This window comes from Punica granatum, chromosome 4, assembly GCF_007655135.1.
Source record: "Punica granatum isolate Tunisia-2019 chromosome 4, ASM765513v2, whole genome shotgun sequence".
NCBI classification, from domain to species: domain Eukaryota; kingdom Viridiplantae; phylum Streptophyta; class Magnoliopsida; order Myrtales; family Lythraceae; genus Punica; species Punica granatum.
In genome coordinates this window covers 12030191-12042947 of record NC_045130.1, presented here as the reverse complement: position 1 = coordinate 12042947, position 12757 = coordinate 12030191, and the positions used below count along the sequence as shown (strand labels likewise).

Here is a 12757-nt window from a genome sequence, read left to right as displayed (position 1 = left end):
CTCCAAAGAATAGATGAATCATTATTGCCGTTGCTATCAAAAACAAGACAAAAATAAAATAAAATAGATCTTCAACGGTCATGAATGTGGACAGATAATCTAATCAATATTACGCAGAAACTATCTTGAGGGGCTTTCCTTTGTTCAAAATATATAGTTCGAATATCCAAATAGCTATGGTGTCTAGTGATTAAAACCTGTACCGACTCATTGCTATATACTTAAATATAATTAATGAGACTTTTCACAAAAATTGGCTTCTCCTTTCAATTGGACGCTGTCAGCTACTCTCCCAGAAAGCAAAGGCTGGAAACTTTTCTGGGCCCAATTGGGCTGAAATAGCAAATTCTGAGACTATCTTAGCCTCCTCTTTTACATAAGCAATCAAAGGGTGACATGCATGCCGTACTGTGCGTATCATAGTTATCTTTTTCCAATAAATGGAAAACATATAGAGGTTTACTTAGTCACCCCAAAAATAAATATAGAGGTTTCAGAACGAGGAAAGGATAGACGGGGCATGAGAGAGTAAAAGAGGGGTAGAAATAGTTGTAACCGATAATTATATCGGACAATGGGGATACGAGAGGATGGCATGCAGGTATCTTGAAATGTACTCTCTTTAACTATAATTCGATTCGATGACCTGCCTTATTGGTATAGCCATAGAGATAACATAATTATGCTATTATCAGTTACGTCATGAAGATTGGTTATGGTATACTTAGCAAAAATGCATGAACTCTGAGTTGGTTTGGTCCTACAATGATAGGGTGTGCATATACATTGATTCTACACGAAACCCTTTATCTAGGTTGCCCCATGGGTTTGCTTTCGGCTTACATGGGTGCTCAGAACGAATGGTATGAAATAAGTTCCGAGGAAGATTCAGACTGTTACTTAATAAGTTTTGTTTTCCTAATTCTGAGATTCGACTCGATAAAGGGTCGGACCATATAACCTTGAAATATTTTAGAATGACCCAACCTACGAACAACAGGCCTTTACTTGATCATATTTCACGAAGAACCTCATCAATGACTTGCAACCCTGATTTCGCCAATTTTTCCCAGTCACTGCATGCGCCTGCTGGACATGATTATATTTCACAGATGATTGATAGAGGACCCAGAGGGCATTCAACAGTTGCTAATAGCAAAAACCAAATCATCCCCGACCGACTATCAGCTTGGACCGTTTCATCAGCGTATGTGCATTCCCAACCGGTCGAAAGATCACGAATTCCACAAAACTTCAAGACGTAGCAATTAACCTGGGATTCCTCGACTTATCCAAATGGCTGACAAAAAAAAAAAGGTCCATGTGTGGAGCCATGTCTAAAGCAAGTCCATGGAAAAGATCGTCTGCTGATATTGTATATAGATATAAATATAGATATAGATATACACTTGGTGGTAGGCCAGGGCAAGACATCTCAAAAGGACCAGGCATTTGCATTAAAAGACCCACCACTCATGACATGTCTCAAGAAGCTCTCTTTTTATCTTTTGGATCCCTCAATTTCAGCAAACCATCATAAGATAACAATTAGCAACAGTTAACTTGGTATACAAACTCACTCTAGTGAGTTACCAATCTACAGTCAGTGGAAACTGGTAATTGAGTTACCCTACCCTACTCATTGGGCCTTTCTCAGAGACTTGAATCGGGCGTTCGAGGGTGGGGAGGGCGAGAACTCGAACGGGAGCTGAGGGGGGCCTGCGTGGCCCGAGAGCATCTCGACAATCTCCCTCATGCTAGGCCTCTTGCTTGGACATCTCTGCAGGCAAAGCAGCGCTATCGTGATGCAAAGGACCGCTTGGTCCTCATCCAATGAATGGATGGACTTGTCGACGAGGTCCAGTAGCTTCCCATTGCAGGCCAACTGACGGGCCCATGAGATCAGGTTCGCCCGCTCAAACTCCGACATCGGGGAGGCGGTCACCTGGAGAGGCCTCCGGCCTGATACCAAGACTAATAGCAGAACCCCGAAACTGTACACGTCGCACTTCTCTGACAACCTCAATCCAGGCCCACCAGCCCCCCCGTACTCGGGGGCGATGTAACATACGGTGCCTCGCATGCTCGGGGTGCTACTAACTGCTCCACTCTTGGGGATATTCGCATCACCGGAGTTGCAGCTGGCCCATTCTTGGCTATTTCTTCTCCCATTGTTCCTCATCAGCTCACCACTCAGACCGTCCAACCACCAGTCAATGCTACTCAGGCTATTACTCTTCGTGCTCTTCCTCTTCTTCCGCTCTTGCCCCGATTCATCGAAATCCTCTTCATCTTCATTCTGCCACCACAACTCTCCTCCGCCATTGCCATTACTCGAGCTATGCCCTCTCTTGGTCTTCTTCTTCTTCTTGGCCTTCCTCGAGAGCTCGTCACAGAACTCCTCCTTCCACCACTTCCTTGGCTTCCGGGCAACCTTCTCCTCCTTATCATCCAACGACACCCACCACTCCCACTGCTTCTTCTGCTTCCTCTTGGACTCGGCCTTCAGGCCTGTCCCTGTTCCATTACCGCTCCCGTCCACCCACCTTGTCTTCGGCCGCTCCTTCTTGATCTCGTTCCCAATCCACTCCATCACATAGTCTTTCACTCCTCCTCCACTGTCCTGTTTCCACCACCAATCCCTTCTAGAACTCGTTGCCTTCCTCTCGCCACCATTAACAGCTCCATTATCCATGCTTATTCCATCGAAGCATCCCTCGGAAGCGCTCCCCTTCTCCATCCCCATCTCCGGCGACACTGCCCCAGCATCCACAACCCGAATCACGCAACTCTCAGGTGACTGATCCGCGCCCTCGGTGCACCCCGTCAAGACGCTCTCCGTCTCCTCAAGAATCGACCCATTATCTTCTCCATTGAACCTCCTCACGCACTGATCCCCTTCTCCGCCATTGTTATTGGTATTACCACTATTCCCTTCGAGGGCGGTAATGGGATCCTCGTAGTCGGTCTTCAACCTTGCAAGCCCGAAATCTCCAATCTTGGCCCGGAAATCCCCATCGAGCAGGACATTGCTGGGCTTAATGTCACCGTGGATAACGGGGGGGTCGCAGGAGTGGTGGAGATACTCGAGGCCGCGGGCCACGTCAAGAGCGATGGCAAAGCGAGCGCTCCAGTCGGATAGCTCGGGGCGCTTGCTCTCGAGGAGGGACTCCTGGAGGCTGCGGTTGGGCATGAGCTCGTAGACGAGGAGGAGGCGGTCGCCCTTGCGGTTGGAGGAGAAGCCGAGGAGGGAGAGGATGTGGGGGGAGGAGAGGGTGAGGTGAGCGAGGGAGAGCTCGTTGTGGAACTCGCGCTCACCCTGCTGGAGAGGGGAACGGGTGGGGTCCATGAGCTTGACGGCGAGAGGGGAAGGGTGGTGGGTGGGGAGGGTGGCCTTGTGGACGGAGCCGAAGCCGCCGTGGCCGAGAAGAGTGGTGGGGGAGAAAGAACCGGTGGAGCGGCGCAGGAGGGAGTAGGAGAACCGGCGGAGCTGGGAATGCTGGAGGAGGTGATGGGGGGACTTGGAGTCTGTGGTGGCGGGGGCGGTGCGGCTGCGGGAGAGCCTGCGGTAGAGGAAGACGCAGAGGAGGATGAGAAGGAAGAGGAAGATGAAGGTGAGGGAGGCGGCGAGGAGGGGCAGGAGGAGGTTGGGCTTTTTGTGCTGGGGAAGGATGTGATGGTGGAGAGGCGGAGGAACCGCCGCGGCGGAAGATGGGTCGAGAGGGCGGGAGGGCATGGCGGTGGCGGTGGCGGTGGGGTGGGAGGGTCAGAGCATAGTGAGCGAAACAGAGGAAAACGGGGCAGAGCAGAGGAGGAAGAAGAAGGAAAACTCTCTCTCTCTCTCTCTCTCTCTCTCTCTCTCTCTCTCTTCCCTCAATCTTACTGATATTGTTCTGTCGGGTAGTAATTCTGTGGACTCTGTAGTTCTTGACTTTAAGCCAGCTGTCGTGTTCAACCTGTTTTTTTCTTTTTTTTTAAGAAAATATTTTTGACAGTTACTTTTAGATATTTTTCCTTTGTAAACCATATGAATATTTTTCTCCGGAATAATACGCATATTCATACCGAGGATGGGTTCTTATATTCCATTCGCTCCTTTTTATTTATTTATTTTTCTCTGGAAGTAATGAGTAATGACGAATGAGGATCTATCATTAAAAAAAAAAAAGGCTACAATATACTCAACGAAAAGATTTTCCGTTATAAAGATATTATGAATTTGTCCAAGACAAATTACAATATTATAAAAATAATGTGAAAAAACTCATACAATAATCGCGGAGAGTATTTTACCCAACCATGCCTAAATCAAACCGTTTGTCGACTGCTAATATTTCTATTGAAAACCGAAAAGGAAGAGTTTTTAGTTAATTAAATCTAAGCAGTCTCGACTTCTAACATAGAATTTGATGTCGAGAATCTATATTATCAGATATAAAATTGAAGGGGCCTTGAGCCGAAAATATGTATTTTATTCTCTCTTGATAAATAAACCTAATGGTTAATATATGATATTTGAGAGATTTTAATTCAAAAGATATTATAAAAACTAAAAAAAAGTGCATCATTTTTCGTAACAGTTCCAAACAGCTGAGATAATACTTATTTCAACTTTAAAGGCACTTCAGAGTTTACATCTACCAAACAATTCTTTTCTTAAAAAAAATGATTTTATGATCGGAGATTAAATTATATGTCTTGGAAAGAACTATTATGCTAAAAATCTGAAATTTAAATAAAGAAAACCATCTTCGACGAAGGCAATGCCGATGTTCGAACAGGGATCGAATAAAAATAACGAGTTCAACAAATCAAAGTTGGATATTAATATTCCCCCGTTTCCTTTTTGCTTTTTAATGTAAACAATAACTTTCACTATGAAAAGTATCTTATACAGTTGGAAAAATATTTTTCTGTTTTTCGCAAGTAGAAAACAAAATTACATGATTATATAATAACATAAAAACGAATAATGTTTTTGTACGCATACGGAAATTTTTCTTTTTCTTTTTTTGTTTTGTAGTTCGAGAGTAAAAAAGAACAAATTAAATTGAGGGGATCGAGGGTACTTTGTTAATGCATGGCATGGTTGGTGGGAGCTGAAGACAGTGTGGTTATTAGCGTTGACTCGTGAATGGTTATGACTTTGCTTGCGGAATCCAAGGTATCGCTTTGGGGGTTTTCTGTGGGCCCCCCACGACATCAGGAGATCAACGTGCCAGTGGGCCCACTAAACAGAGTACAGAACCTGACGGAGTTTCTTTTTTTTAATATATTCTTTTACTGGGCGAATCCTGACGGAGCTTTTAACGGCGCGTGGAGTTGCACCCTACTGGTCTTGTTACGACGTCATCACGCCAGCGGATGTTGTCGTCAAAGTTAGTGTTTGATTCCTCCTTAGTCCTCGTAGCCGTCGAAGCGTCGTCAACGGAGTTTGAAAGGGTAGACTTCAAGAACAAAAATATTCTATACACCGTGAAATCAAAGAACCAAAAATCTAATGACCAAAGCAAAAAAATAAATAGAAATTAATTTTTTAAAAGGAAACCGGAAAACGGAAGTCCATCCCAAAATGTTTCATTCAAATATTGGACCGGTGACATCGTCAGCCTACAAATTCAAAGCTATTAACTTCATTCTTGATTTATCTTATAAGTAAAAAACGAATTTTATTTTTGTATATTTTTGGCAAACGGCCTCAATGTTGACCTAGACTCTTTTTTTTTTTTACTAGCTCTTAATCTGGTCCGGCATCGTACATGATCAAATAAAACAAAAGGAGAAGGGACATACTCAACGTTTTCTTTGAGTTAGAAATGGTAAGAAAAATTAGGAAAAGAATTACAAAAATGGGAAATAATGAATGATGGACGCAATGAATGATTAATGGTGACTTTCTTTCGTTTTGCCAAAAACACAAACAAACGCATCAAAATGATAACAGTGTCGTTATTAATTTCTGTTATCAGAAAATATTAAAAATGGGAGACTTTCCTAAGCAATATTGACTTTTACAAATGGCATTTAACCCCACTAAAAAAAAGACTTTTTCTATAAATGGCAGAAAAGGGGATTTATTGTTAATTTTCACGGTGTAAAGATGAAACTTTTACCGTTGACTGTTAAAAAAAGAGAAAGACGTCAGAGGTCTGAGGGTCAGGTGAGTGCCACGCGCTGCAGAAGTCCTTATGGAATATAAATTAAGAAAAGAAAAAGAAAAAGGTTTGTTCATATGGAGAGTCTAACTCTAACCCACGCTTGTCGGGTCAGTGGGTGGCCCCTTTGAATAATAACATAATCCAATTTGAAATATGATTTGATATTTCCGATGCCGCTGTGAAGTGTAATGTGATCTTAAAACGACGTGCCTCCATGACTAATTACTATTAATGAATTGACTGATTGTGGACTTATTATATACTTTGTCTATTTGAACGTGACATCATTTTTATGTTGAGACTGCCCACGGTCTTGGTAAACTCACGTGCCTTCATTTTACCGGTTGAGATTAATCCCCACAAGAAAATCTTCTATGGACTAGTCTGTTAATTTTCACAGAAATGTCATTACCAGTAAATCTAAGGTTGGTCCGACGTTGCTTGATGTGAAGAGGGCTATTGCAGTTAGGAAAGCCCGGTTAGCTTACAACCCTATCAACCCTTCTTACTGCCAAGCAAGAGTTCGAGTATTTACCGAGTCGATTCCAATTACATAGCTTATAGAGAGAGCTCAGCAGGTCCTTTCACCGATTTAGCTATGTAAGATGGGCAAATTCCTACTTTTTCCATGAAAGAAACAAACTAAACTCGATATTGCAGGAACGAGGTGGATAGTTATGTGCCTAAACAGGATAACTCTTAAGCGGTTATCAAATTACAAAAACGAAAATCTCCGTGCCTGTATTGTTTCACGTAATGTACTGTATTTAGAAGTTTAGAATGTACTGTGGATCGTCATCTTGAGCTATTCTCCAAACACAGAATGTTAGTTTAAATGGCGTGTATCGGTGCTGGTGTTGTACCATGTATTTATCAAAGACGAGGTCTGATTGAGAATCTAATGATGTCTAGGCTGAAGATGAGTGAATTTGGATCGAACTGACCATTTTCTCCGGAAAATGAAGATCTGAGTATTAGCATTGGTTACTGCTGATGAGGTTTCGAGCTGCCGTTCTCACTGGTCACTGGGGTTGCAGTTCCACTCTTCCTGCCCGACTGTCCCGTGATTGTCCGCCCCATGAACTTCCCTGCCTTGCTCAGGCCACTCCCAACTGCCCCGAGCCCACTCCCCACAAACCCAACACCTGCACCGATTCCAGTGCCAACCATCCCGACACCGGAACCGACAAGTGATGCGGCACCGTCAAGAGCATCCATGGTGCTTCCAATGACTCCCGCTTCCTTCAGCTTCTTCCTCTCTTCCAGGATCCTCTTCTCTTCTTCCAGAGCAGCTAGCTGCTCCTCATTGTTAAAATGGTGATATCGAACCTAAGGATCCAAAAGAAACAAGATGATATTACCCGTTTAAATTATCAAAGCGAGAGAAAGAACCCAAGTTCAATTGCAATTACCCTAAGCCAAAAGAAATAAGGGAGAAAACTCCTTTTCCTTTTTCCGGATGTGAAATTAGCAAATAGAATTAGGATGGTGAAATTGAAGGTTTCAGAAGTAGCTGGCGTGTTATGAACAAGTATCCGTGGTCCCATAGATATTAGGATGGACAGTTCTAAGGAGAAATGGTCGAACCTTGAGCATGACGGTTCCCCTGTCTTTCTTATCTTTTATTTTCATCATATCAAGTGATGGAAGCAACCTCAGCTCGTACTCTTTCTCAGTCTCAGCTTCAAGCTCAATCAGGGGCAGTTTGGCTGTTCCCAACTTCTTGTCTTGGCCAATGTCCCTGTCGAAAACCTGTGCATTGAAAATCAACCAGTTGGTGCATTCCCATTATAAGTAGCATAAGCACATAACATTTCTAGTGGCAGAAGATCTGCAATATATGGAAGAGTGACAATTCAAGAATAAAATGCTCATCGAAGCACAAAATCCAAGGCAGATAACAAAATCCAAATATAAAAAATGATAGCTCCAGAGTAATGAGTGCAGGACCTCAATGATTATCGACTGTGTCTCCTTGTCTTCTGCAATCAAATTGAAGGTTTGATTCCAAACTGGGTTCAGGTTGTTTTCTATGACTCTCGTTTTCACCTTGAATAGAGGCCGTACGTACAGAACCACATATGGATCTGATTTTCCAATCATTTCCATGTTCTTCAAATCATTAGCTCTTACCACTGTCACCAAAAGCTCACCCTGTGGCTTGAGTTCTAATTCGCTGCATCATGAGTATTTAATGTCATAATTCAAACGAACTATTGGAGAATACAACACCAACTTAAAAACCAGTTGACTTGTTCAGTTCCTTTTACCATAAAAATTGCAACTAGAGACTTGAAAATATTTGAAATTTCTATGCACTAATCGAACTTACATAATAAAATACTTCATGACTGAATGATGCTAAAAGGAACAGGCTTCAAAAGTCCAATTTTATACTTTCTTTCCATTTCTCGATATAGACAAAATATAGGCAAGTGTTCCCATTAATCCTCATGTTTTAAATGTTCATTGAACCTTAAATCGACATCTGTATCTGTCAACAACATAAAACAACCAGAAAACAGCTTGCTGCAACAACTCAGAGTATTTCAATAGTTCTATACAGTCCTGAACTTCTGAGATTCTCGGATTCAAATCCAGACCAGAATATGAGGCCACCCCTGCAAGGCTATCAGTTACAGAGAATACATATATAATGAACAACATCTTACAAATATAAATCCTTACCTTGTATCTACAGGTATACCCCCAAGAGGAACGACTATTCTGTGGGGCCATTGAAGCATATCTGTGACAATTGTATTTACAGTGTCCTACACGTTTCCAAAAAGAATAATCAAAGAACTTCATAATGATAATATGATGCATAAGATCATAAGAGGGAGCATAAAATGACTTCATGACTTACATCGATCATATCGGAAATGCCAGGAATGGCTGTTAGGCTTCCACCAACAGCCTTCAGAGTATAATCTATCTTAGGCTTCGGCTGATCAAGCAAGTGGAAATCATTACTCCTTACAGTTGTCAAACACCTTTGTACAAACAGAAGAAATTGATATTTTTTGGCCATAAAATATTTGAAATATTCACCTCTGTAAGTAGTGATACAACAACCGCAGATATGCAGGGGATCTCTTCAGCAAGTTGGAAGACAACACGAATGACAGTGAAGACTTGAAGATCTTTCAACTGTAGCATGGGAGCAACTCTAAAATTAGCAATGTATTGAGTGAATGTCTCTCATGCTAAGATCAGCATACTTAAGGCCCTGTATAGTTTTTACATATCTAATATTTGAACTGCAAACCCTTACTTGAATTGGCAGGTTAGCAACAACTGCAGCTTTAACTCCTAGTACAATACTGGGGTTGCCCCCCCATCGGAAGTCAATATCCATTATGACCTGACCCTTTTTGTGACTTTGAACACGAATACCTGGGTATTAAAAAATTAGAGAGCAACATGAAAAGATAAAGCAAAGGATAAAAATCTAAAAGAAGTAAAAACGATGGTACCCAGTCAAAACATACTGCAGGAATAAAACATTATTTGTGAAGCTTACAAACTTGATAAGCCATTTAGTTATGCAGGAATAAAGAGCTTACTATCTGCAACAATCATCAAACAAATTCACTCTGACAAGGAAGATGGTTCAAAATGCTAAGAAGACACGAATTCAGAAGATTAAAAAAAAAAAAAAAGAGTGATCAAGGTTACTATTTTAAGGCAATTGTTGCAAGCAAATATGAAGTCATAACATTATAGGATAAAACTTGGAAGGATAGAGAATGAAATTGAAGAACAAGAGTTGATTCAAACCTTCAATCTTTGGTGCCACAGTTCCAAGCGACAACTTGCTAAACTTCAGTGAAGTAATCCCTGGAGGTCGATACTCTTCCAATAATGGTTCAACAGATTCTTTTATTACCATTGTTGCCGCCTGGGAAAAATGACAGCCAATAGTTTTCTATGTGAGAACTAAAAGGTCATCCCAAGCATGGAGTTGAGAAAGAAATTTCAAAAGATAATGGAAAATATATGCATTGTGTGATCCACCAATATCAGCATTCAATAGAAATTTCAAAAGATTATGTTCTGATCATCTGCCAAGCCAGGAGTCTTAAACTTTGTTTGTTCTGCATCATGGAAAAAAGGCATTCCGAGCAAGTCACAACACTTGACTACCTTATGAGCTGGAACTTGTAGAAAAAATATATTACTAAAGCAACGATAGAGGTTGTCAATTTATTTTTTAAGTCTGTAACTGCCTAAAATTTAGCTATCTCTCATTCATTTAACTGCCTAAATTCCCTTCCAACCACCCATCCCTGGCCTACACCCCGATCTCTCAGTTCAGCAGTTTTGGTCATAATTATTTTTCATGGAAACAAAATCGAAAACTAAAAGCGCATGCGGCAGTGGTACTGCTGCTTGTAGCATGGATAGCCAGGTAAAATGAATATACAGAAAATAGAAGGAAGAAAAAAAGAATTACATCTGCAACAAATGGCCACAGTTTGCTCAGTTGCTTGTTCATCCATTTCGCCTGCCAACATGAAAGAAGGAATCATTTACAAAATAGAGCAACCAATTAAATGAACAACTAAGGACCATGCCAAATTAAATTATAGTAAGCTCCTTTATTAGAGAATCGTTATGTAAAACAGTTGCCTCCCACCTTTGCTGCATTAAAGAAGCATATTTGCATGAGATCAGATAATGAAAATATAGTTCAGAGGTTATAAAGGTTGGACAGTCATTTACCCCCAGAAAAAAAAAAAAACAATTCTGTACCATTCAAGAAGCAATTAGAATGTTACTTCTAGTCCTTGGCAGATCTAAAACAGTTATCTCTCTCTCGTCCTCTATATGCTTTCATAATCAAACTATTCTTCCGGGCCATTATTATATCAAATAAAAGATGATTATGCAATATGGATAAGGGAAAAAGAGGAAAAGTCTTTTTTTTTTAATTGTTTGGTGATTTTCCATTCTTAAGTACGAAAGATAAAGAAAAGTCTAACCTGTTCATATACGGGAAATGATATCCAGTCAGGAAAGCTATCACCACAAATTTTCCTTAGATCATCTCGGTTAAGGGATGCCAGTTGTTTGATAACCATTGCCTGTGAAGAGAACAGGAGATATAAACAAACAGGACCTCACCGAACTAGGAGAAGTCACCGATTAACCAATCCCAAGCAAGCAAAGAAACCAAATGAATTTGTCTCAGTATCTACATCGAAGTATAGCCATCGCAGCTACTGGTTCTTTTCGAATAAAGATATTTCACATGCACTTTGAAATGTCCTAAGTAAGCATAGAGAAGCTGATTGGCAAAACATCAGAAAGTTTTATACTCACCATCACTTTATTGATCTAAATCATTACTTTTTCCTCAAGAGTACAGATCTCGAAGAGCACAAAATACGATGCGATGCAATGGCCCAAAAACTTAAGGCTAGTTTAAGGAGCAGTCACTGTGCAATATACAAGAACATTCCGATGCACCGGAAGCCAGAAATCGAATGAGGTACACAGCAGCATCTCCTTTTCAAGAACACAATAGTTAATGACACTTACTTAACCATGCAGTTTTTGAGTATCTATGGAAAGGATTCTCTATATCACGTTAGCGATCAAAAAGCAGCACAGTTACCAATTCCATGAGCTTAATCCTTTTCGCATATTTCAGAGGCCCTAATGTATCATAGGAGATCACGGAAACAAATGCAACATAGAAACACATGACCGAAGATTCATCGACGAACGAAATTGATCAGAGAAATACTTCATCAAGTTCACCTTAGCGACACGCTTGGTCCTGCGATAGCTCATCATGTAACTCCATCCGAACATCACCGCCACCCCAAAGATCGCCCCCATGACGATTCCCGAAGTAAACCCCATCTCTACTATCCGCTTCTCCGAAAAAACCAGAGCACAAACAGAAGGCAGGACAAGATCTCCGACTCCGCCACAGGTCAACGTGTCCGATCAGATCGTCCTCTAGAAGCAGCAGTCCAAGTCCTTACACAAACAAACAGTCAAATCGCAGACAGAGTGACGACGATAATACCGGAGCGACGCCTCAGTCGGACAAACAGAAACGACCAGGACTCAATGCGGACCGAAACGCGAAACGATCGGTTACTATGAGAAACAGAAACGCATCGAATATTCAATCTTCTCTCCCTATGGAAAGCTCGGGCGGTTCCTCAATCCATGGCGGAAACAATCTGACGGGATCTTCTCATCTTCTTCGTCGTCTCGGCCAGGAGATGGGAAATGCATTGAAGATGAAGCAGTTCACAGAGGAGGCGCCTGGAGAAAGTGCATGCGCCCGGTTGCGGTGAGGCCAGGAGCAAAGCGGTGGGTCCTACTCATTTGGCCTTACGTGCACCGGGTGCATGGTCGTGTGCGGGAAGAACTTTCCCCTTGTGACTGTTGCCGTGACTTCAATTAATCACGCTTACGCCCATCTGTCCGTTTAGTTTGTAAGTTTTGTTTATACCCGAGTGCTTCGTGAATTGGATTCTCTCATATTCTCCCCCGTACTTTGAGATTATCACAAATCTATACATGCTCCCAGAAGTTCCAGTATTTACAGATAAGGACCCATATTTTTCTCATTT

General features: G+C 41.7%; 2 protein-coding genes across 2 annotated transcripts; both read right to left on the bottom strand.

Annotated features, from left to right (window-relative positions):
- Window positions 1-1351: 1351 nt before the first annotated feature.
- On the bottom strand, window positions 1352-3878 carry LOC116205651 (receptor-like serine/threonine-protein kinase At2g45590). Its single transcript, XM_031538284.1, has one exon. The coding sequence runs from the start codon at window positions 3734-3736 to the stop codon at window positions 1640-1642; it is 2097 nt and encodes a 698-aa protein (XP_031394144.1). The 5' UTR covers window positions 3737-3878; the 3' UTR covers window positions 1352-1639.
- A 2934-nt stretch (window positions 3879-6812) lies between these two features.
- LOC116205088 (synaptotagmin-5-like) lies at window positions 6813-12549 on the bottom strand. Its single transcript, XM_031537555.1, has 12 exons — window positions 12254-12549; window positions 11928-12152; window positions 11147-11248; window positions 10618-10668; window positions 9942-10062; window positions 9436-9557; window positions 9213-9311; window positions 9028-9108; window positions 8847-8932; window positions 8109-8334; window positions 7746-7910; window positions 6813-7487 (listed from the first exon to the last, which is right to left on the bottom strand). Exons 2-12 carry the CDS (start codon window positions 12030-12032, stop codon window positions 7143-7145), a joined length of 1503 nt encoding a protein of 500 aa, XP_031393415.1. The 5' UTR covers window positions 12033-12152; window positions 12254-12549; the 3' UTR covers window positions 6813-7142.
- Window positions 12550-12757: the final 208 nt, after the last annotated feature.

Coding starts and splice junctions, on each gene's coding strand:
- LOC116205088 (XM_031537555.1), bottom strand. CDS start 12,032: ATGGGGTTTACTTCGGGAATCGTCATGGGGGCGATCTTTGGGGTGGCG. Junction 9,109..9,212: donor TTGTATCACTACTTACAGAG/GTGAATATTTCA, acceptor TTGCTTGATCAG/CCGAAGCCTAAGATAGATTA. Junction 8,335..8,846: donor GGTATACCTGTAGATACAAG/GTAAGGATTTAT, acceptor CTCATGATGCAG/CGAATTAGAACTCAAGCCAC.
- LOC116205651 (XM_031538284.1), bottom strand. CDS start 3,736: ATGCCCTCCCGCCCTCTCGACCCATCTTCCGCCGCGGCGGTTCCTCCG.